Source organism: Hypanus sabinus, chromosome 6, assembly GCF_030144855.1.
Source record: "Hypanus sabinus isolate sHypSab1 chromosome 6, sHypSab1.hap1, whole genome shotgun sequence".
Lineage (NCBI taxonomy): Eukaryota > Metazoa > Chordata > Chondrichthyes > Myliobatiformes > Dasyatidae > Hypanus > Hypanus sabinus.
The window spans coordinates 31923974-31946871 of NC_082711.1; the positions used below are offsets into that span (position 1 = coordinate 31923974).

The following is a 22898-nucleotide window of genomic DNA, read 5'->3' on the forward strand; positions in this document are numbered from 1 at the left end:
ATAGACATTTTGATGTATTAGAATTAGGTATACGTATAAGGATGATAAAATGAATACTTAAAATACAAGAACTTCTTTATGCTTGATGTGTATTTCAACAATCATGTGGACGTTTCGTTTGATAGTTATCAGTAAACTAGACTGACTCAGTTGACGGCATAGAAATACTATAAGTTGGAATTAATTATAGGATTGTAGCGGTGTGCTACACGCAGCGCTAAAATTACGACACGGAGTCGGTAACTGCAGTCGAAGGAAAAAACTTTATTCGAAAACTTCAGCCTCACTTTTAAGCCTCTGTCAACCGGCCCCCCATAGAGCAGAGGCTCCAAAGCTCTGTGCTCGCAAACCCCCGAAGGCTATCGCCAGGAATAGGTCGCCACAGGATAACAATTCTGAAGTCTGCCTTTTGATCTAATCACAAATGGGCAGAGTCCAATGGAATTGGCAGGACTTCATTTTTATGCATTGCTGCTTATATTTTGCTCAGTTTGGGAGACCTTCTAGTGCAGATCATCCTCAGTCTAAAATATAGAGCTTAAGGATATTCCCTTACTCATTAGGTATGATTTCTCTTTGATCAATTATCACCTGGATAGCACATTGTGCAAATTAGGGCCCCTAATTAATTAAGAACATTACAATATAGGGATGTGATGCAGACTGTCAGAAACCTTTCCAACCCCAAACTCAATTCATCAGAATTCTAATCCAGTCTTAGAAAAGGACAAGGACGGTGTTAAACTTTTACTTACATCCATATTATTATAAACATAATTTGAAATTTATAAACCAAACTTGTACGGCATTATAACATATGAGAGCTATTTCCATTTCTTATATCCTGGGAATGGAGGAGCAAGAGACAGTGGTGTTGGAATGTTGTTGGATGGATTTAGGGAAGTATCCAGAACTCAGCCACGTGCTGTGTGGAGTGAAATGGCCAATACATTTCTAAAGTACTTGTTTTCTGCGTTATTTTGTCAGCTATGCAAACAACAATTGAACATGAGAGGTGTGTGATATAAATTAATCTAAATTAGAAAAGAAAATACATTTCACATGTGCAGTGTATCATGTTTCTGAATTTATTCCTCAACATTATCTTAAAACCTTCCCAGAGGTAGGATTAAATGAGTAAACCTTCACCCTTGTTTGTGCAACAGGCATAGAGACTCTGGAAAGATCATAACTGTGGTTGATCTGCACATTCTGTCTTTATTCTGAAGAAAATGGTAAAGCAAAGGGTGAAGATGAACAGAGGAAATTATTTTTTGTCTTTGTTTACCTTAAATGAAGTTCCAGCTGAGAGTAAAGGAAACGAACTAATGATCTCCGTACAATAATTTCAGCATGGCAATCATTTAGTGCTAGACCCTGGTTACTAATGTATTCGCCATTTATACATTTTGTCCCTGTTGACAGTGCAACAACCTGGGCATCCTTCATGTTTAGACCTGCAAGAGGAAACAGCAAAAGAAAACTGTTTTTTTAAAAGTTTTTTAATTTTTAAAATGATTTTAAAAATCATTCTTGCTTCATTCATTCAGAGATACATGAAGTCCAGCACTGAACTATTCCAAATTCCCAACTGTCCTCTATCTAGAGGCACATTCCATGCATTAACAAGGCAGTAAGTGAAGAACTTTCTGTGTAATAAATTTTCCTGCAAACACCTTTACTCCTTTGCTCAATGTAAAGCAAACTAGTTTTACCGTTCCCTATAGTACATATATCAATATATGATTTTTGGGCATCTTCCTTCCAGATTAAAATGAAAATAATTTTCTCAAAACCATGTTCATAACATTGGCTTCTAACACTAGGAAGAAACATTGTAGCTCCTGGTCCTCATATAATTTGGAAAGTAAACTTAAATTGGGTGATAATTTGAGGAAGAAAATTCCACTTTTTGTACATATTGACATCTTCGTTAAGGAAAGAATGGGAGATTTCGAGGCTTGTAGTTTTTGCTCATCGAAGCATTTCAGTGAGATTGGATTACACATTGCATTGCCATACCTGACTCTACCTCTTTACAACTCTTCTCGCCAAGTGGGGATGATTTCTTATAGATAATTTATAAATCCTTCAAAATAGCAGAGATTCCTGGCTTTAGGCATCACTCCATGGGGGCAGTCTGTTTCAAAATATAGGAACTATCTTAACATTTCATTTTGAGGAAATACGCTGTTCTTGGGATTTGCTCTGCAAAGTTTCTGATCACAGTTTTCATCTTTGCCCTGGTTCTGAACTATAACATTAAAGTCACAGAGAAGAATATGTGCAAATCTCCAGTTGTCACATCTACAGAGTAACCTACTACTGGAAGTTAATACGCCCTTTACAAGGTCAACAATCTTTCCTCATTGAAATGCTTTCAATCTAGAGTCAAAGATGGGTAATTAGTATTTCAATTATTACATGAGATACTTTGGAACGTCTTTGGTGTCACTGAATGCATGCAAATATATTTCAGCAAGTTAAAGAGCACTTTGTCCTAAAGACTTTTATTAAACAAGAATCACCAGAATTTGGTAGCAAACATAAAATATTTTGCTAAAGTTACAGTCTAAACAATTAGGCAAAGGTACTTGCTTGTACCATAGTTGGAGGAAGCTTTTCATTCTTTACTGTTGAGCTCAGCAAGTTCTAGGCATCACCAGATATGTCCCTAATTTTGACCAATGTTAATTGGTGTTGTTCAGATAGCTAGGGGGCATAATGATTATCACCAAACACAGTCAGTATTCAGTAATAGTGTTTCTGGGGCTTTAGGACAAAATGAGGACCTCTAGAGGGACAAACTTCAATAGGCTAGGAGGTCAGTGCCTCATTCCACCACATGTCTTAGCTGCCCTCTGCTCCCTTGCTGCTCTTCATCTTAAGACCACACTACCCCCCTCCCTCTCCATCCCAGCCATCACAGAGTGAACTAATTGAGGGCAGAGATTTTTCACTCTATGTAACAATTAATAGTCTAGTTCTTTGATCTATTGTGCCCCTAGACAGCTTGCAGCAGAAAATAATGCAAGTCCATGAACCAGTGTAATCAATGTCTTCTCCCTCATCACTCATTCTCTCTTCTCCCCCCTTCAGAAGCTTGAAGATACAAAAGCTTGAGGCAATGTACCACAAGGCTTCTGCATTTACAAGACTCTTGAATGGTAAAAATGAACTCTATATCTCAGTCTGCCTCATCATGATCTTGCACCTTATTTGCTTGACTGCTCTGTACTTTTTCCAACTGGAATGTTATATTCTGCACTCTGTTACTGGTTTTGCTTTTGTATTTCCTCAATGCACTTACGTATAGACTGATCTGTCCGGATGGCATGCAGACAGAGCTTTGCACTTTAGTTCAATACATGTAAATAATCCAATTACCAAATACCAAAATTACTCTCATGCATTCTAAGCCTTGCCCTAAAGTGGCATCTGTCACTTACCCTGACCTTATCTTCACCTATTATCAGTCACATTACCGAATACTAGACTTAATACATCATCAATCACTCATTGATGGCTATTCTGCCTGCATCTGCTCCTGAACTGACGCTATCCACTAGTAATACCAACTGGAATAGTGGCCAATCATAAACACGAGAGGTTCTGCAGATGTTGGAAATCTTGATCAACACACAAACAACGCTGGAGGGACTCAGCGGTCAGCAGAATAAAAAGTTAACGTTTCAGGCCGAGGCTCTACACGAGGACCAGCGGCCAGGCTGTCTGGATATGATTAAGTATGGAATAACTGAACAATAAGAATAATAATTTTGAACAGAGATGAAAAAGATTTATGAAAGGAAGGTCATGTTTGACTAATCTTCTGGAGTCCGTTGAGGATGTATTGTATCCAGTAAAAGAAACAAAATTGTTTCTTCTTTAGGAAAATTTTCAAGAAGGTCCTGTGCAGGAGTTGATCATCAAAGTCAGAGAATGTGCTTCAGGTTAATTTATTTCTCACATATACATTGAAACATACATGAAATGCTTTGAATGCGTTACAATCGGGAAGCTCTGGGAATAACCTGCAAATGTCACCACATATTCCAACACAAACATAGCATGCCCACCATGTGGAACTGGGAATAATAAATTGACATGGCTTGAGAACGAGTTTCTGGGCAGAAAAAAGGAGTGAGAATAAATTGTTCTTATGTTGGCCCCTGTGGCTACTAAGGTTCTGTGGGATTAGTGTTTGGATACCAACTATTCACAACAGGAACAACTTGTATTAATGATTGTACGAGGGCACTGAATGTTCCAACTTTGCTAATGATAAAAGAAATGGGATTGTGAGTATGGGAAAGAATGTAAAGAAGCTTCAGGGGGTCATAGAGAAGATGGATAAGTGGGCAAGAACATGGAATATGGAAAATCGTGAAATTATCCATGTTGATTCACGACAGCAGCTCGGCTTCACTGATCCGGGATGCAGTGGTGCAGAATTCATTCTCATGTAATACAGAAGGTGGACAAGGTGTACTACAGTGAGTTGGTATCGCCACTGATCACACCTCTCAAACACACAGCAGAAACCTGGAATGGTTACTGCATGTTGAAAAAAATGATGATGCTGATAATCAAAGAGGCCCTGGTGGGTTTGGACACAAGTTGTTGAAGGCCAAACTAGAGGTAATGAGGTGAGAAAATAGTATATTGGCCTTTATTGTGAAATGATTTGAATACAGGAGTAAGGAGGTCTTGTAATTGCACAGTGCTTTGAGGATATTGCACTTAGAGTATTATGTGATAGGAGTCTTCTTAATAGACCATTTATAGTGACTGCGCTCACTGAAATTTTACACCTGCCTTCACTCCTAGACCTTGTCTCAGCATCACTTGAGCCAAGTTATACATCCACACCAAGCACGGGAGGTGAAGATTGTATATTCAGATTTCAGTCGATGTCAGCTAGTGGTTCAACAACATTTGTAAATTCTGACAAAGGGTCTCGGCCTGAAACGTCGACTGCGCTTCTCCCTATAGATGCTGCCTGGCCTGCTGTGTTCCACCAGCATTTTGTGTGTGTCGTTTGTAAACCCTTGGCCTGGTTAGAGGACATGGAAGTGGATTTTATTTCAATGCACGGACAGAAGGAAAACAGCACGGATGCAGGACGCAGTGCTTCAGAATTCATAGTCTCACACAATATGGAGGGTGAACAAGATGCTTTGCAGTGAATCAGTACGACTGCTCCCCTCACACCTCCTAGATGTGTAAACCCTGCCACCAGGAAGGATAAAGGCTGTAGGCCCCTGCATGCACCACCGCCTGAAGGTTCCACTCCAAGCTGAAAACCATCCTGACTTGGAAACACTGTTTTTTCTCTGTCATCGGTTTTTAAATTCTTTTGTTCAATATTCTTGGAGTCCCCTTTGCCACATGGCCTGCAACGGGAGCTTAAGACTACTTTCTGAAGGGCAATGAAAAGTGGGTTTTGCCAACAAACACCCATATCCCTCATGTTATAAATAACATGCCTTTTGTAAAACTTCAGTTCTGAATGCTATTTGCTTATGTTTATTGTTCACATGATATTCTTTTCTCTCTCAATAGGGTCTTTTAAGAGGCTCTTAAATGGGTACATGGAACTTAGGAAAATAGAGGGCTCTGCGCGAGGGAAATTCTAGGCAGTTTCTAGAGCTGGTTACATGCTCAGCTCAACAGCATGGGCTGAAGGGTCTGTAATGTGCTGTAGATTTCTATTTTTATGTTGTTTTGCTCTGTGCATTGAGTGCTTGACATATTTTTTTAAATGGGTCCTTTTGGGATTTCTTTGTTTTGTGGCTGCTTGTAAGGAGATAAATCTCAAGGTTGTATAATGTACACGTATTTTGGTAATAAATGTACGTGGAACTTTGAATTTCTGAACTTTGAAATAAAGAGAAACCTATTCAACAATCCTTGTGCAACACTTTGAAAGAATTTTCCAGTCAATCAGTCTGTAACACACCCTGCTATTGTTTACCAGGTTCACATGTTTATGCACGCTTGCTGTTTCAATCGAAGGATAGCCACAGCGAAGGAGGCAGACTTTAGTACCACCAGCAGGCTTCTCTTGCTCCATTTGACCTATCAATGTTCCTCTAACACCACAAGGCCAAAATCCTGGACTCCCTTCCTGACAATCTGCATCAGAAGGACTACGGTATCTCCAGAAGAGACCTTTGCAAGGCAAATGGACATGGGTAATTAAAAAATGCCTGCATTCCAAAATAAATGAAATTTAAAAGAATAATAATGTATTTCAAAATTATCAGTGATTCTGGCAGCTAATTCTAGGGCATCTCCCTTGCTAGGGAGAGAGTGAACCTGTGGGTTGTCGAATTCAGATGAAATGCAAAACTTCAGGGGTAACAGCAAGGTCTGTGTCTTTGCTGCTCCTTAGCACACGCTTGGGCTTGGTGACTGTACCAATGCGCGTATATTTTTGCTGGTGGCGGGAGGTGGGGATTGCTGTTCGCTGCCGCTTATGTGCGGGTGGGGGGAGCTGGGGGGTAATTTTAGGATTCTCATGTTTAACTGCATGTATGTCATTCTTTGGGGCACTTCTCTGTTTTTGTGGAGTAAAAAGCATTCCAGGATGTATATTGTATACATTTCTCTGACATTAAACTTGACCTTTGCACTTTTGAACCTTTGAACATCAGTGGCAAATGTAGATCTTCAATCTGACAAATAACCTCTGTGGTTTGCTTCTGTCCTTAAGCTGATGTTGCATCCACATCACTACCAATGTAATCTCATGGAAATCATGGAACTGGTTCCATGCTCCAAACAGGTTCATCAATATATGCAATTAGTACTAGTGCAGATGATTAAAGTATAAAGATTGTTAAATCTTAATATAAGGAGACGGCTAAGCATTACCTTTCTGGCAGATTTTAAATTTCGGATCTCCTGAAATTCTGCTGAGTAGCACATTTGCCAAACACAATATTGATGGAAAACAAATTGAAGGGTCAGAGGGGCATCTCATTGAAACTTACCTCATATTGAAGGGCCTGGAATGAGTGGACTTGGAGAGGAGCTTCCATCAGTAGGAGATTCTATGATCTTTGTACGAGGGCAGACCCCCAGTATAAAAGAACATCCCTTTGACACTGGGATGAGGAGAATTTATTTCAACCCGAGGTGATGAGTCTGTGGAGTTTGTTGCCACATAGGTTTGCAGAGATTGATAGGTTCTTGATTGGTAAAGGGATTAGTGGTTATGGGGAGAAGACTGGAGAATGGGGTTGAAATAAATCAGACATGGTCAATTGGCAGATTTGGCCTGATGGGCCAAATGGCCTAATTCTGCTCCTTTATATTTTGGACATATGGTTTAAAATAGTGCCTGATAAAGATTAGGCAGAAACCAAGGTAATCCCCAAATGAAAATGACTTCCATTAGCTTGAAAGAAAACCCGGGGGCAGGTCGATGGGAGTAGGCAATTTAAATGGTTTGGCACAGACTAGATGGTTCTGTGCTGTACTTTTCTATGACTCTATAATACCTAGACATTACCACAAAGCTAAAGCTAAAATTAAGAGTTTTTCAAATAATCAGAATATTGATGCCTGTAAAATGTTATGAATGAACTGCTAAAAGAAATTCAAAGCAATAGAATCCTACCAATTTCTGCTTAAATTAAGTGATTGGAAATTATTTGCCATTATTGAAAAAAAATTCAAGAGGATCTTGATAAATGGATGATGTTACCAATAACATTAATAGGTAGAGTTAATGGTGTAAAAATGAATATATTCCCTAGATTACAATATTTATTCCAAACATTATCAATACAACAGCTGCAGAAGTTTTTTCAAGAGTTGAATAAATGTGTGAGGAAGTTTCTTTGGAAAGGTAAGATGTCAAGAATATTGTTGGAAAAATTGACGTAAATTTGACCTAGGAGGGTTACAACTCCCAAATTCTAAGAAGTATTATAAAGCAAATCAACTTAGATTTATTGCATCTTTTTTTGATGAAGATAAACCAGCATGGATTAGAATAGAGTTAGATAAGATAGGAGAAAATATACCAGAAGATTTTATATATAAATGGGAATCCAAATGGATATGGGAAAAGAAAGAATCTCTTATATTAAAACATTCGATTGATTTATGGAATAGGATAAATGTTGATGATGAGATAAGGAAATCTTCATTAGCAAAGAGAACCCTAAATCATAATAGACTCATTCCTTTTACAATGGATAACTAATTTTTATATAACTGGTTTCAAAAAGGGATTACATATATAGGTGACTGTTTTGAAGGAGATATATTGATGTCATTTGATCAACTAAAGAATAAATATAAAATATCAAACAACACTCTTTTCTGTTACTTTCAATTAAGGGCTTATTTAAGAGATAAACTGGGTCAAACAATGTTAATGCTGAAGCCTAATGAAATAGAAATTTTAATTCAAAAAGGGAAAAATTTTAAAATTTACTTCTTGTATGTATAATTTGATTCAAAAACAGACAATTAAATAAGGAATTCATAAGTCAAGACAAAAATGGGAAACTGATTTGAATATTAAAATTGATTAAACAAGTTGGTCAAGACTATGCCTTGAATGTATGACAAATACAATAAGTGTCCGACTTAGATTAGTACAATACAATTTTTGTACATCAATTATATATTACACCACAAAAAATAAATAGATTAAACCCAAATTTATCTGACCAATGTTTTCGATGTAATCAAGAAATTGGTACTTTTTTACACTCTACTTGGTCTTGTTCTAAAATTTAACCTTTTTGGATAAATTTAAGACTTTTACTTGAACAAGTTATTGGAATACAACTTCCACATAACCCAAGATTATTTTTATTAGGCGATATTGGAGGGATAATACTGAAAACTAAATTGAATAAATATCAGAAAAAATTTATAAAAATTGCATTGGCAGTAGCCAAAAAAGCTATTGCAGTTACTTGGAAATCAGATTCATACTTAACTATGGACCATTGGAATAATGAAATTTATAGCTGCATTCCACTTGAAAAAATTACTTATAATTTAAGAAATGAATATGATATATTTTTGAAAATTTGGCACCCTTATTTACAAAAGATAGGATTAAGTATATAGGTCCTTTGAAGATAAAATTATTAGCTATTTAGGGGAAAAAAAGATATATACTAAAGCTATTTTGAACTCCATGGAGCATGTGGGGATCTTCCGATATCCAGGCAATCAATCAATCTATCTATCTATCTATCTATCTATATATCTATCTATCTATCTATCTATCTATCTATCTATCTATCTATCTATCTTTCTTTCTTTTTTTAAGATAGGGACGTTAAAGGGGGAAGGGTTAAGGGGAGGGGGAGGGCTGATATTAATTTTCATTACTCTATTATTCTATTCATTTTATGTAATTCTCTTAAAAATTTAATAAAAAATATATTTTAAAAAAATTAAGTGATTGAAGTTAAGGTCCATAATTAAGTTACAACTGCATACTTGACAATTTGAAAGTCTGAAGTTAATCATATTACACTGTCCTACCCTCGAGTGTCAGCCAGGTATTAATATTGCAGGAATCTGTACTTGTTTGTGAATTGTCAAAATAATTCTCTCTTCATTTCCCTTTCCAGAGAAACAATGAGATTGCGGTGGTGAGTTTTACATTTGTGAAAAAAGGACAGCTCCTTTGTCCTGCCTGCTTTGCCAAGTAGCTGCCTTTTCATCTTCCAAAAGACGGTGATTGTCACTTCCAACAAAAGGATAAGGCTGGACGGTGACAGATTCACATGGAACTAAATGAGAAGTAGATGGTCTTTTGAAAGCCTGTCTTTTTAAATGAGATGTTAAAAATAACTTGCGTAATTAAACCTGTCAAAATTTATCAAACAAAACAAGAAAGGGGACAAAATTAAATGGTCTACCAAGTCTGTTTGAAGTGATTATATAAGTGCAGGGGAAGGTTATTTCTAAGTTCCAACTTTGGTTGTCTGGTGGTGCAGAGGTCAAGAATTGAAATTCTGAAGTAAAATGTGAAGAGAGATGTCAGCTATGCTGAAGTAGGCAAATTTGTTCATAAATCATAATAATTAGAATGGAAAATGGAGAAACAGCATGGTCTAAGATATGGTAGTTTCCTTGCTGCTCCAGTAACTTGGACTCCTCTGTGATCTTGAATGAACATTGATCTAGTCACTGGCCTGATTTTACCTGAGCTCACTTCCATGGAAAAGATGCAAACCTTTGCAGTTTGCAATGGTTCCAGGCTCATTTAAATGTTTATATGTGAAATACCATTTCAGTTACTTTGTCACTCAATGCCAGGAAGAATAAAGGAAAATGGCACTATACTACTCCTATCATTTGTACAGAAGCTGACAAAGATTTATCGCTGAGCTGCTAATATTTGTTGCCAGCTGTTTCTCTCATAACTAATCCAGGTACTTTGACTGTGGTGACAGTATCCCCTGCTGTGGTGACAGAGACTGGTAGCTGTAGAGTGTGATAAGCAGGCAGTGACTCCCATGCTGAACTACAAACTGAAAATGAGCTTTGGTTTCCAATAAGAGACTCAGCCAAACTTCAAAACCTTAAGACTGCAGTCGAGTAGTTCACCTCACACTTAAGGGGTTTACTTTCTTTTTGTGTGCTATGACTTCATTTGCAGCCTTGGAAATAGTGGGGAAAATGGTCCCAGTGGTTGTATCTGGATCTCAAATCAAAGGGAATCATCTAACTCGACCAGTAATTAAGAAATCTTTCAGGGTGCTCAAAATGCTGGTAGAACACAGCAGGCTAGGTAGCATCTATAGGGAGAAACGTCAACATCGCTTCTCCCTATAGATGCTGCCTAGCCTGCTGTGTTCTACCAGCATTTTGTGTGTGTTGTTGTTTGAATTTCCAGCATCTGCAGATTTCCTCATGTTTAATCTTTCAGGGTGGATTAGGTTCTGTTGAAGACCCTGATCCGAGGCAGCGCGGGAGAGAATGGAACATCGGGAACAGCGGATTAGCTGCTGGAAACTGAACTCTGTGAATCATGCTCTCTCTCTCTCTCTCTCTCTCTCTCTCTCTCTCTCTCTTCAGCAGGTGAGAGATTGGTGCTGATTCTCAAGTCACAGAACTCCGGAAAAAAAGTGGTGCAACAGACTTTTAGTATCATAATTCAGTGACTTGGTTTGATATGCCTCCCCTCTCACTGTGAAAGGGAGAGAGAGTGAGCCCTGTGGTATGTTGAATTTTCAGGTGAACGATCAGTTTTTGTTGCGTAGCAGATCATGGTCTTCATTGGGGGCTTTGCGGTTGCATGCTTGGTGAATGCAGGGTGTTGATGCTGTTTTGAGGAATTGGATGGGGTGGGGGGGGGGTTTGTTGCTTTGGTGCTGCTTGTGTGTGGGAGGGGGGAGTGGGGGAGATTTGGCGTTCTAACATTTCTCATTCGTTGGGGCACACTTCTGTTTTCATGGATGTCTGCCACGAACAAGAATTTCAGGATTTGTGTTGTGTACATTTCTCTGATATTAAATGGGAATATTGAACTATTGAATTATACTTAATAGCATGAGAATACATGTGCCAGTCTGTGACATTCTGAAATACATGCAGTACTGGCTCACATCATAAAAAACTGGTGATCTGTGGATACACTCAGTAGCCAGTTTATTGGATACATGTTGTGAGCAAACAGATTCGGTAGGTCTCAAAAGCAAGGACTTTGGACTCACAGACTCGGTAGTAAAGGATTTTAATTACAGAAGGTAAACGTGGGAGAATGGCAGCAGAAGCAACACGCACATGTGCACAATTTACAGTAGTCGGATCGGCAATAAAAACGCACAGAAAATTAATAACAAATGTGGGAAAATCCCGTGGGAACAAAGCACACGCACACACAAACATACCACCAAGGGAAAAGTCAATACGATATCCGCCGCCCCTTGACTCTGTGCGGGCACAACTCTGAGCTATTAGGGACAATATTTAACGCTCTCAACACTTTTCAATGCACAGCTCACCAGCAGTTTCTGCAGCGCCATTCCACGGTTCAACCTGGAGTGGAGCAGGGCGGTCCCTTGGAGGTAGCAAAAAAAAGAGAGAGGGTCAAGCACAAGTGGCACCCTTTATAGTGCAGCAGGACTGATAGGTCCAGCCCAGGTAATTCACAGGGAAGCCAGTGGCTCACTGCCAGCCAAATTAAGCTGATTACAAAGGCCAATTGCCTGAGGCCAAGTACAAAGATAATTAAAGGGGCCAATGGTTAGGTGTGAATCTTGTGGCAGCAACTCAATGCATAAAAGCATGCAGACATGACCAAAAGGTTCAGGTGTGTGAACCAAACATCAGAATGGGGAAGAAATGTGATCTAAGTGATTTTGACTGTGGAACGATTGTTGGTGTCATAGGGGGTGGTTTGAGTGTCTCAGAAATTGCTGATTTCCTGCAATTTTTACACACACCAGTTTCTAGAGTTTACAGAGAATGGTATGAAGTACAAAGACCATCCAGTAAGCGGCAGTTCTGTAGTTGAAAATGTCTCGTCAGTGAGAGAGATCAGAGGAGAATGGCCAGACTAGTTCAAGCTGACAGGAAGGCAACAGGTAACTCAAATAACACAGACAAAATGCTGGTGGAACGCAGCAGGTCAGGCAGCATCTATAGGAAGAAGCACTGTCGACGCTCAAATAACCATATGTTACAAGAGTGGTGTGAAAAAGAGCATCTCTGAATGCAGAATGTGTCAAACCTTGAAGTGGATGGGCTACAGTAGCAGAAGACCACAAACATACACTCAGTGGCCATTTTATTGGGATCAGGAGGTACATAATTAAATAGCCACAGAATGCTGGAGTTGTACAGAATTGTCTATATTCAGAGAGATCATGGAACAGTACCATTTAGGAACAACCCTTGATCCATAATGAGTGTGCTGATTATTATGCCAATCTACAGGAAAGATATCATTGAGATTGAAAGAGTATAGAGAAAATTTACATGGATTTTGCAGGGACTTGAGGGCCTGAGTTATAGGGAAAGGTTGAGTAGGTTAGAACTTTATTCCCTGGAGCATAGCAGAATAAGGGGAGATTTGATACAGGTACACAAAATTTTGAGGGATAAACACAATCGGGTAAATACAATCAGGAGTACAACCACTGAGGTTGAGTGAGAAGAGAGCTAGAGGGCATGGGTTAAGGGAGCAAGGTAAAATGTTCAGGGGGAGAATGAGCGGGAACATCTTTACTGAGAGGACGGTGAGAGTGTGGAATGAGCTGTCACCGGAAGAGGTGGACGTGGGTTCGATTTCATCATTTAAGAGATGCTTGGATGAATACATGGATGAGAAGGATATGGAGGGCTAGGTGCAGGCCAAAAGGACTAGGCTGAATAATATTTTGGCATAGAGTAGATGGCCCAAAGGGCACGTTTCTATGTTGCAGTGCTCTGTGACTCAATGGCTCTATAATCTATCAAGCACCATTCACCCGCACGCAGTCTGTATCCTTCTATTCCCTGCCTCTTCATGAGTCTGTCCATATAACATTACTGTTATATCTGCTTTTACCTGAACCTATTCCTGAACCAGTTTCATACCAGATGCCTATGCTACATTTGCTTAAGATCATTAATGCTTTCAGTCCAAGGGAATGGACCATTCCAGATGTTAAACATACCTTTGTGAATTAATCCTATCTGATTCACCCTATTCTACTTGTTTGGTGTGGTATACCTGTGGATGAAATTGTGTATTTAGAGTTGCAGTCTTTTATATTTCTTCAGTAATCTCTTCCTTTCGCACTTGCCAACAATAATTTTCAACATCATTGCTTGACTGAGCCTCTCACTTTGTCTTGAAGCTTCTGCACTTGATAAACCTATAGGTACTCACAAGTCCAACCTTTGGCAATTTTCGATAGTTTTGTATCTATCACTTTATTAAAATCAGCACAGCATTAAATAAAAAAACAAAGGTCTAGGCATTGACAGCCATAGCTCCCCATGCAGGTATCAAATTCAACAGGGGGAAATATCAATAGAAAGACGTCAGTTGTACATGGAGCTGAAGAGTTCTCTATCCACAAAAATCATTGGTAGAGCAAGAAGATAGGAGATGACTTGCACTTTTCATATCCAGAAAAAAACAAACATTGGTTAAAGGCATAGTGGAAGACCAACAATAATCAACCTCCTAGCTTCAGTCAAGAAGACTTACAGGGCTGTTGTCCATCTGTCTGCCATTAACAAGCAACAGGAAGACTTTCATATACACTATGCATTTGTGATTTCAGGGATAATTGGGCACTTTTATCGTTCAACTTGATCACGTGGCTTGCTTTGCTTTCAAGAAGGAAAGAACTGCAGTCAGCAGCAAGCGAGATTACTGTGATAGAGCACCACACTCAAAATGCTGGAAGAACTCAGCAAGTCATATACCTTCTATGCTCGCTTTGACTGTTAAAGCATGGAGGAACATTCATGAACTCCCTCAGCCCCCGATGACACGATGATTTCTCACTCTGAGATCAATGTGAAAGCATTCTTCAGGAGGGTGAACCCATTAGGGTTCAGATCGGGTACCAGGCCAAGTATTAAAGAACTGTGCTGATCAACTGGCTGGAATGTCCACCAATATCTTTAACCTCAATCTTCGGTAGTCTGATGCACCCATTAGCTTCAAGCATCAGCTTCTTATATCGGTGTCTAAGAAGAACGTGATAGTCTGCCTCAAAGACTATTGTCCAGTAGCACTTACATCGACTGTGATGAAGTGCTTTAGGAGGTTGGTGATGAAACATATCAACCCCTGCCTGAGGAGTGACTGGGATCTGCTCCAATTTGTCTACTGGCACAACAGGTCAACAGCAGATGGCATTTCATTTGCTCTTCACTCAACCCTGGAACATTAGGACATTGAAAATGCATTCATTGGGAAACTCTTCATTGACTACAGCTTGGAATTCAATACTACCATCCCCTCAAAACCATAAAGCTTCAATACCTAGGCCTCAATACCTGTTTGAGCAACTGGATCCTAGATTTCTTTACATGCATCAACATCTCCAAAATCTCCATCAGTACAGATGAGGCACAAGGCCCCTGCTCTATTCGCTTTATACTTATGACTGTGAAGCTCAGTACAGCTCCAATGCCATATTTAAATTTGCTGATGACACCACTGTCATTGGCCAAAGCAAAGGTGGTGACAAATCAACATATAGGAGGGAGACTGAAAATCTGGCTGAGTGGTGCCACAACAGCAATCTCTCAATCAGTGTCAGCAAGATCAAGGAGTTTATTATTGACTTCAGGAGAAAGAAACAGGAGGTCCATGAGCAGGTCCACATTAGCGGTCAGAAGCAGAGAGAGAGTTGGCAACTTTGAATTCCTCAATATTATTATTTCAGAGGATCTATCCTGGGTCCAGCATTACAAAGAAAGTACGGCAGCACCTCTACTTGTTTAGAAGCCTGTGGAGATCCGCTGTGTCATCTAAAACTTTGTCAAACTTTTATGGATGTGTGGTAGAGAGTATATGGACTGGTTGCATCATGGCCTGGTACGGAAACACCAATGCCCTCGAATGGAAAAGTCCACACAAAGTAGTGGATACATCCCAGTCCATCATGGGTGAAACCTTCCCCACCACTGAGCACATCTACATGGAGCCCTGCCGCTGGAAACCAGCATCCATTAGCAAGGAAACTCACCATCCAGCTCCTGCTCTCATCTCACTTCTGCCATCGGAAAGAAGTTACAGGAGCCTCAGGACCCACACTACCAAGTTCAGGAACAGTTATTACCCCTCAACCATCAGGCTCTTGAAACAGAGGGGATAACTTCACTCGCCCCGTCGCTGAAGTGTTCCCATTAACGGTGGACTCACTTTCAAGTACTCTTCGTCTGATGTTCTCATTATTTACTGTTTTTTAATTTACTGTTATTATTTATTTTTCTTTTACATTTGCCCAGCGAGTTGCCTTCTGCGCATTGCTTGGCTGTCCTGTTGGGGTGGTCTTTCATTGTTTCTGCTGTGTTTCTTGGATTTGCTGAGTATGCTCAGAAGAAAATGAATCTCAAAGTTGTACATGGTGAAACTCATGAACTTCGATAGTAAAGTTTTCTTTGAAATTTGATCGATCAACCAGATATAATATTGGTGACAGTAATATTTTGCACCTTACTGCTGCCACAACGTATGTCAGTGACAATGAACCAGGTTCTAGTTCTGATTCAACGGGAAGTTGCACGAAGGTTGTGGTCAACATCATCCTCGTTTACTTGTCATACCTTTCATTTCATTGGTAATGAATACAAGTTGGTACTTTAGTGCCTGGTGTCAGACTTACTGGAGCCAGTTACCCTCCTTATAGGCACATCATTGGGATGTGGGGGAAGACTGGATTAGTCAGGGGACAGCTACAGAGAAAGTGCAAATTCCACACGGAGAGCAGCCAAGGTCAGAACTGAACCCCGGTTGCTCAAGTTGTCTGGTAGTCAGACTAGGTGCAGAACACCACTGTGCTTCTTGCAAATCTGCTTTGCGACTGCTTGTTGGGAGCATGTATTTTCTGCAGTACGATGTAAAGTGTATAATACCGTACCCTGCGTATGGATCAGGTAGTGTTTCATAAGGTCTAGAGCAGCCCTCCTTCACATTGTGGAATCTGTGGACAGCCACTTTAAAATCTCTCCTTTCTACACTTCTTCCTATTTCCTTTGAATTCCCTTCCTGTCCTCAAAGGGATTCAGAATTGAATATCATTTGATCTCATCTGCCAATCAACTCACCGAACCTGGATATACCTAACATTTGCCAGCTTTTACCCCACCTTTCCTCCTCGCTGCTTTATTGTGGCTACCTCCCTTCTACTCCTTCAGTCCAGATGAAGGGTCTGGACTCTAAGTATCGACTGTCCATCTTCCACTATAGATGCTGCTTGACCTACAGAGCTCTTCCACCATTTGATTTTTGCTTCACGTTCTAGTGTCTGCAGTCTTTTGTGTTTTGTCATTAAGTTATTTGCCACGCTTCTGTTTACCTGACTAGTACTTTGATTTCTTATTATACTCTATAGTTTTTTTCTCCACTATCAAATTCATAACCAATTAAGTAACTTGGCTGCTTTTATGAAAGGGCCCATTGTAAGCAAATTTTCAAAGTTAACTAGACTATTAAACACAGATTTATTATGATACAGGCTTGTTGCATGGGTTTTCAATATTTTAATTGTTAACCAGATGAGGGCCGATTGACATATTACTCATTAACGTGACAAGAGGTAATGAGATAGTTGAGCTAATAGATAGCCTGGGGATACTAATAATATTAATAATTCAGTTGGTATTAAAATAAATGCATATAATATTATATTAAGGGATTTGTTAAACATTCAGGGGAATGTTATTCTATTATCAGAAACCTGGCTAGACTTTGTTAATTTTAATGACAAAGAAGAGGTTGCTAATGACTTTAGTTTCCATTGGGTGACCGTATTTTGAAGGATCTCATTAGCTTAACTGACAGAAACTGAGACAATCAAGATTTGCCTGAAAGAATACTCACTTTGTGTCTCTCCAGTGGCTTAGCATCTACTAAACTAGTCAGCTGGCAGGCTGTTTTGAAGAACAGCTGAGTAATTTATTATATTTCATGTTTAAAAAAAAAGATGTGCGTTGAAAAGGGGCATGACATATTGTTTAAAGGATCTTGTGGCTGCATCTGCTCACCTGATTGAAGCGTTAGTGGTGAAAGTGTAGAGGTGGACTCCACAGAGGAATGGTTGTCAGTGAGCCAGGTGCTTACTCCCCGAGGCAGTGCTCTTTGACACCCTCTGTGATTGTCAGCAGCTACTGAGATCTTGAGGGCTTCCATTGGTTGAGGTCGACCATGGATATTGCGTCCTAGCTGTTGACGTGTAACGCGAGCCAGGGTAGTATGATATGGAGAGCAAGCTGTTGTCCCTGCAGCAAGCTGCCCCTCTTCAGGTAGCTGATGAATCCAAAGGAATGGCAGAGACTGATATCTAATGCATCGCAGGAGTTGTCAGTCAGCACTGAAATCAACATAAGTCTGCCTTAGGGATTCCGGCTCTGATTTTTCCTTGATGTTTACTCCCAAAGTCTTCCCCATGAGTGGGTGGAGCTGCACGGCAGTAGAGATTTGAGATCAGCATTCCTCTCATGGATCATCTGCCCAAAGCCATTGAGCTGAAGGTGCCAGTAACATGCCCCTTTGCCCCTTCTCCACACAGTTCCACTGGGCTTAGTGGCCAAGCCGCACATGAAAGCAAGGGGCTGGACTTAGTTGCCAGGGGCAATTTGAGACATATGTCATTGGGAGCGTTTAATAGGTTGTGGGACCTTATCCCCACTGCCTCCCCGGGATATGAAACCTTTAAGGAGCCGCTACTGAAATAATCGCTGCAAAATCCATGGAGGAACTCAATGTTTGCTGCTGGCACACAGGCGCCTGTGCTACATTTCAGCAATGATGTCTACCTCACCAAGACATCTGTGAAATGTGGAAGATGGTGCACATGTTCCAGGATTTCTTTAGAAGCCTTTATTGTCAGATGTCAGTGTGGTGCAAGAGGGGCAGCTTGCTAAAGCTGCAGTTCTGTGATCTCTGAGCGGCACAAACATAAACGTTATCTTTATACTGGAGCTGGATGCCCAGGTATCACCCAGTACCAAGGTTTGGCTTTTCTTGGCTCTGAACTGTACTCGCTGTAGGTTGAACAATTTTCTGCTTGTCCTGGAAGTTAACTCCACAAATACAATAAATCTGTTGGCGGTGTCCGACAACATTTTTGGTGAGAAAAATTAAGAGAAGTATTGGGCTTTGTTTGGCACTGGTCTTTGTTGAGATTGGTTCTATAATGGACCTAACAGCTTCATAGTTTGCATGCCACAAAGAAACAAATAAGATGGGGGTAATTTTTAATGAGGTGCTGAACTTGAGGAAGAATTTCCGCAGTCATTTCTGACTGATGGATTGGTAGACTTAAGTGAGGATGGTGTACGGTACTGCTTCCCGTATTCCTCTTGCGGTTGTCAAGCAAAGAAGATATACAAGAGGACCATGCAACCCTGATAATCCAGAATTTGCTTTTAAACTAAACATTAGCATGATTTGTGATTGTAAAACTTTAATCGTTGCTTGTTTAAGCGCCTTCAAATTTGCTGGAAAGCAAACTCATTAACAGTGCAGTGAGGTTAGATCAACTGGAAACACGGGAAAATGCAATATACACTATGTAAATCAACCTATCCTTTTTCCGGTGGTGAACAAAGCCATACTAACTCATTACATTGAAGTTCATTTCCAGAACACATTTATGAATATCATTATCCTTAAAGGGCAATGTATATCCAGTAGTTCCATTTAATATCAGAGGATGTATGCGATATACAACCTGAAACTCTTACTCTCTGCAGACATCCTCAGAACAGGAGGAAACCCCCAAAGAATGAATGACAGATAAAATGAAAGAACCCGCAAGTCCTCTGCTTCCTCCCACACCCAAGCAGCGTCAATCTCCCCCAACTTATTCTAACATAAGGCATCAGCATTCCCACCACCCACCATGCCAGCAACAGCAAAGCCCCCAAAGAGAGACCATGGTCTACAGTCCATCAAAAACTAGCTGTTCACTCCAATGGTTTTAACAGCCCAGGGACTGTCTCTCTCACTAACAAGGGAGAGACAGATATCGTTCCTTCCACAGTGAGAGACGACTGTTGTAATTTTGACGTTAGTCAGTCTGAAGTGTTGCTTTTTCTTTTGAGCTCTCTGACTTGAAATTATTAGAAAAAGATCAGCATTTTTTATGACATGCACATAGCTCATCTGCGTCAATGACAATCCGCGTAAGTGTTGGGGGCACCAACACAGCATGACCAGAACTCACTAACCCTAACACATACATCTTTGGAATGTGGAAGCACCCAGAGGAAACGCATGCAGTCACAGAGAGAACATATAAACTCCTTCCACACTAAGGCAGAATTGAACCCTGATCGCTGGCACTTAAACTCCTCATTTTGTAGATCATCTTCTTGTTCTTAGGCTGTCACTTACTGTTAAGGATGACTTATTTTGTGGGATGAATGAGACCCATATGGAAACAGCAGACTGGCGTAGGTAGTGGCTGATGGGCCGGGTAGATAGTTTTGTGGATCGCTCCACTTCTTTTGCTTCCTACATGATGTTTCTGTGTGGACCTGATGCATGGCCTCAGGGTTTTCAGCACCATCCAGAGATGTGGTCGGATTATTATGGATCAGTGCTGCACTGTTTCAAGGAGGTTTGAACTCGTCCTTGAATCTTTGCTTCTGTGTTCATGGTAAATCCTTTCTGTGACAAAGAGTGTCTGTTTATGGCCTATCCAAAGCAGTTAATTTATTGCAACTTGTACTTCAGCAGTGGGGATGTCAGCCTGGGAGAGGAAAATAAAATTGGTTTACCGGTCCTTCCAACTCTATCTCATCACAGACTGACAAATAACACATTTTTAAATTTATAGATAGAATAGAAAGAGATTTACAAAGCAGAAGGGGTCCATTTTGGTCCATTGTGTGTGTTCCAGTTGGAACTTTACTGTACCTTCATGCACCAGATCTGTAGTCCTGCAGGTCATATACACTCTTAACTATGCACATTCTGAATTGGGGGGACAATGTTCTCGGTCTCCACAATCTTGGTAAGACTCTTGGCAGTGTGGAAGATCAGAGGGAACTTGGGGTCCGAGTCCATAGGACTCTCAAAGCAGCTGCACAGGTTGACTCTTTGGTTAAGAAGGCGTACAGTGTATTGGCCTTCATCAATCATGGAATTGAATTTAGAAGCCGAGAGGTAATGTTGCAGCTATTTAGGACCCTGGTCAGACCCCACTTGGAGTATTGTGCTTAGTTCTGGTTGCCTCACTACAGGATGGATGTGGAAACGATAGAAAGGGTGCAGAGGAGATTTACAATGATGTTTCCTGGATTGGGGAGCATGCCTTATGAGAATAGGTTGAGTGAACACAGCTTTTTCTCCTTGGAGCGACGGAGGATGAGAGGTGATGTGATAGAGGTGTATAAGCTGATGAGAGGCATTGATTGTGGGGATGGTCAGAGGCTTTTCCCCAGGACTGAAATGGTTGCCACAAGGGGACACAGGTTTAAGGAGCTGGGGAGTAGGTACAGAGGAGGTGACAGGGGTGAGTTTTTTACTCAGAGAGTGGTGAGTGCGTGGAATGGGCTGCCAGAAATGGTGGTGGAGGCGGATACGATAGGATCTTTTAAGAGACTTTTGGATATGTACATGGAGCTTAGAAAAATAGAAGGCTATAGGTAAGCCTAGCAATTTCTAAGGTAGGGACATTTTCGGTACAAATTTTGTGGGCCGAAGGGCCTGTATTGTGCTGTCGGTTTTCTATGTTTCTAATCCTTTCAGCCGATGAGTTCCGGAACCTTATTGCCCTCTGGGTGAAAGTGACAAGCTAAGCATTCACAAAACAGCTTCTATGATTTTATAGATTTGAAAGCAACTGACAACTGCACCTAAACAAAGTGACAATGCTTAAACCATAGGGTTAGGTTCCCTCCCCTAGAATCTGTCCGGGACAAATGCATGGTGGTGAGGTTAGTAGAGCTGCTGCCTCATATCATGTTCAATCCTGACCTTGGGTTCTATCTGCACGTTCTCCTTGTGCTTATGTGGCTTTCGGTCGGGTGCTCTGCTTTCTTCCCACATCCCTAAGATGTAAAGACTGGTAGGTTAGTTGGTCACTATAAATTACTCAGAGTAACTAAATGCTTGCTGAGAATCTGGGGAGAATAAGAAAATGGAATTTATGTAGGCTTAGTGGGTGATGGGTGGCTGAGGGGTTTCTTGTTTGCATTCTGTACCTCTCTATGATTATGCCAACTTGGAACATTACCCTAAATGCCACTTCTTTAGCCAGTTATCGGGAGTCAGGTGGCACGATGATGTGATTGGCTAGACCTCAGATCCCAGACTCCATTCACCCTTGCAGTGAGAGCTGCAGGACATTTTAACATCCCTCCGCTCAATTCCTTCAGCACTTTGTTGCTAAAAAAAAACACCACACCCTTTTCAGGGGAATGATAATCTCACCTGCTGAGGTTAACCTTGAAATGGTTCAATCTGAATCACCTGACCGTTATCATCTGACCACAGATCTGCTGCCTGATATGCACTGACTCTACTGAGGGTGATAAAGCTTGACTTTTTTTTAACAAGGCTTTGATGATTAGCTTTGTGGTCTTTGATGAAAAGACTTAGCTTGGCCTAAGGAGGTACTTGGTGAACAAGAAAAAGATACTAATTTGAACACATTTTCAGCTGCAGAACCCAAGAGAAAAAAAATCTCCAACATCACTTTTATTTTCAAGTTAATAAAAATCTTCATCTTTTGATTTCATTGAAAGGCGTGTACATTCCAGCCATAGCAGTAAAATTAAGTTGAATGGGTCAGGCATTGATCATTATGAAATGTTAAAGAGAAAATGTACAAGGATGTATAGACTCAACTACACTTCTCTCATCAGACCGAAGATGGTGACAAAGGAGAGTCTAGGACCAGAGGGCACAGACTCAGAGTAGATGGAGGTCCCTTTAGAACAGAAATGAGGAAGAATTTCTTTGGGGAGGAAGTAGTGAATACGTACAATTCATTGCCACTGAATAGGCCAAGTCATTGGGCATATTTAAAGTGGAGGTTGAAAGGTTCTTGATTAGTCAGGGAGTTAAAGGTTACAGGGAGAAGGCAGGAGAATGGATTGAGAAGGAAAAAAAAATCAGCCATGATGGAATAGCGAAGCAGACATTCTGCTCATATATCTTAATGGTCTTCTTATCTTATGAACAGCAAATTTCACTATTAATTCAGTAACTTGCTGAGAGCCTGAAAATG

The 22898-nt window shown here is 40.4% G+C and overlaps 1 protein-coding gene across 2 annotated transcripts in view; it reads right to left on the reverse strand.

Moving 5' to 3' along the window:
• Positions 1-22898, reverse strand: part of adarb2 (adenosine deaminase RNA specific B2 (inactive)) — a 794386-nt gene that overhangs the window by 149057 nt on the left and 622431 nt on the right. For both annotated transcript variants that reach the window (XM_059971913.1, XM_059971912.1), the window contains one exon: positions 1289-1457. In XM_059971913.1, the coding sequence (XP_059827896.1) occupies positions 1289-1457 (169 nt within the window). The remainder of the gene's footprint in view (positions 1-1288; positions 1458-22898) is intronic.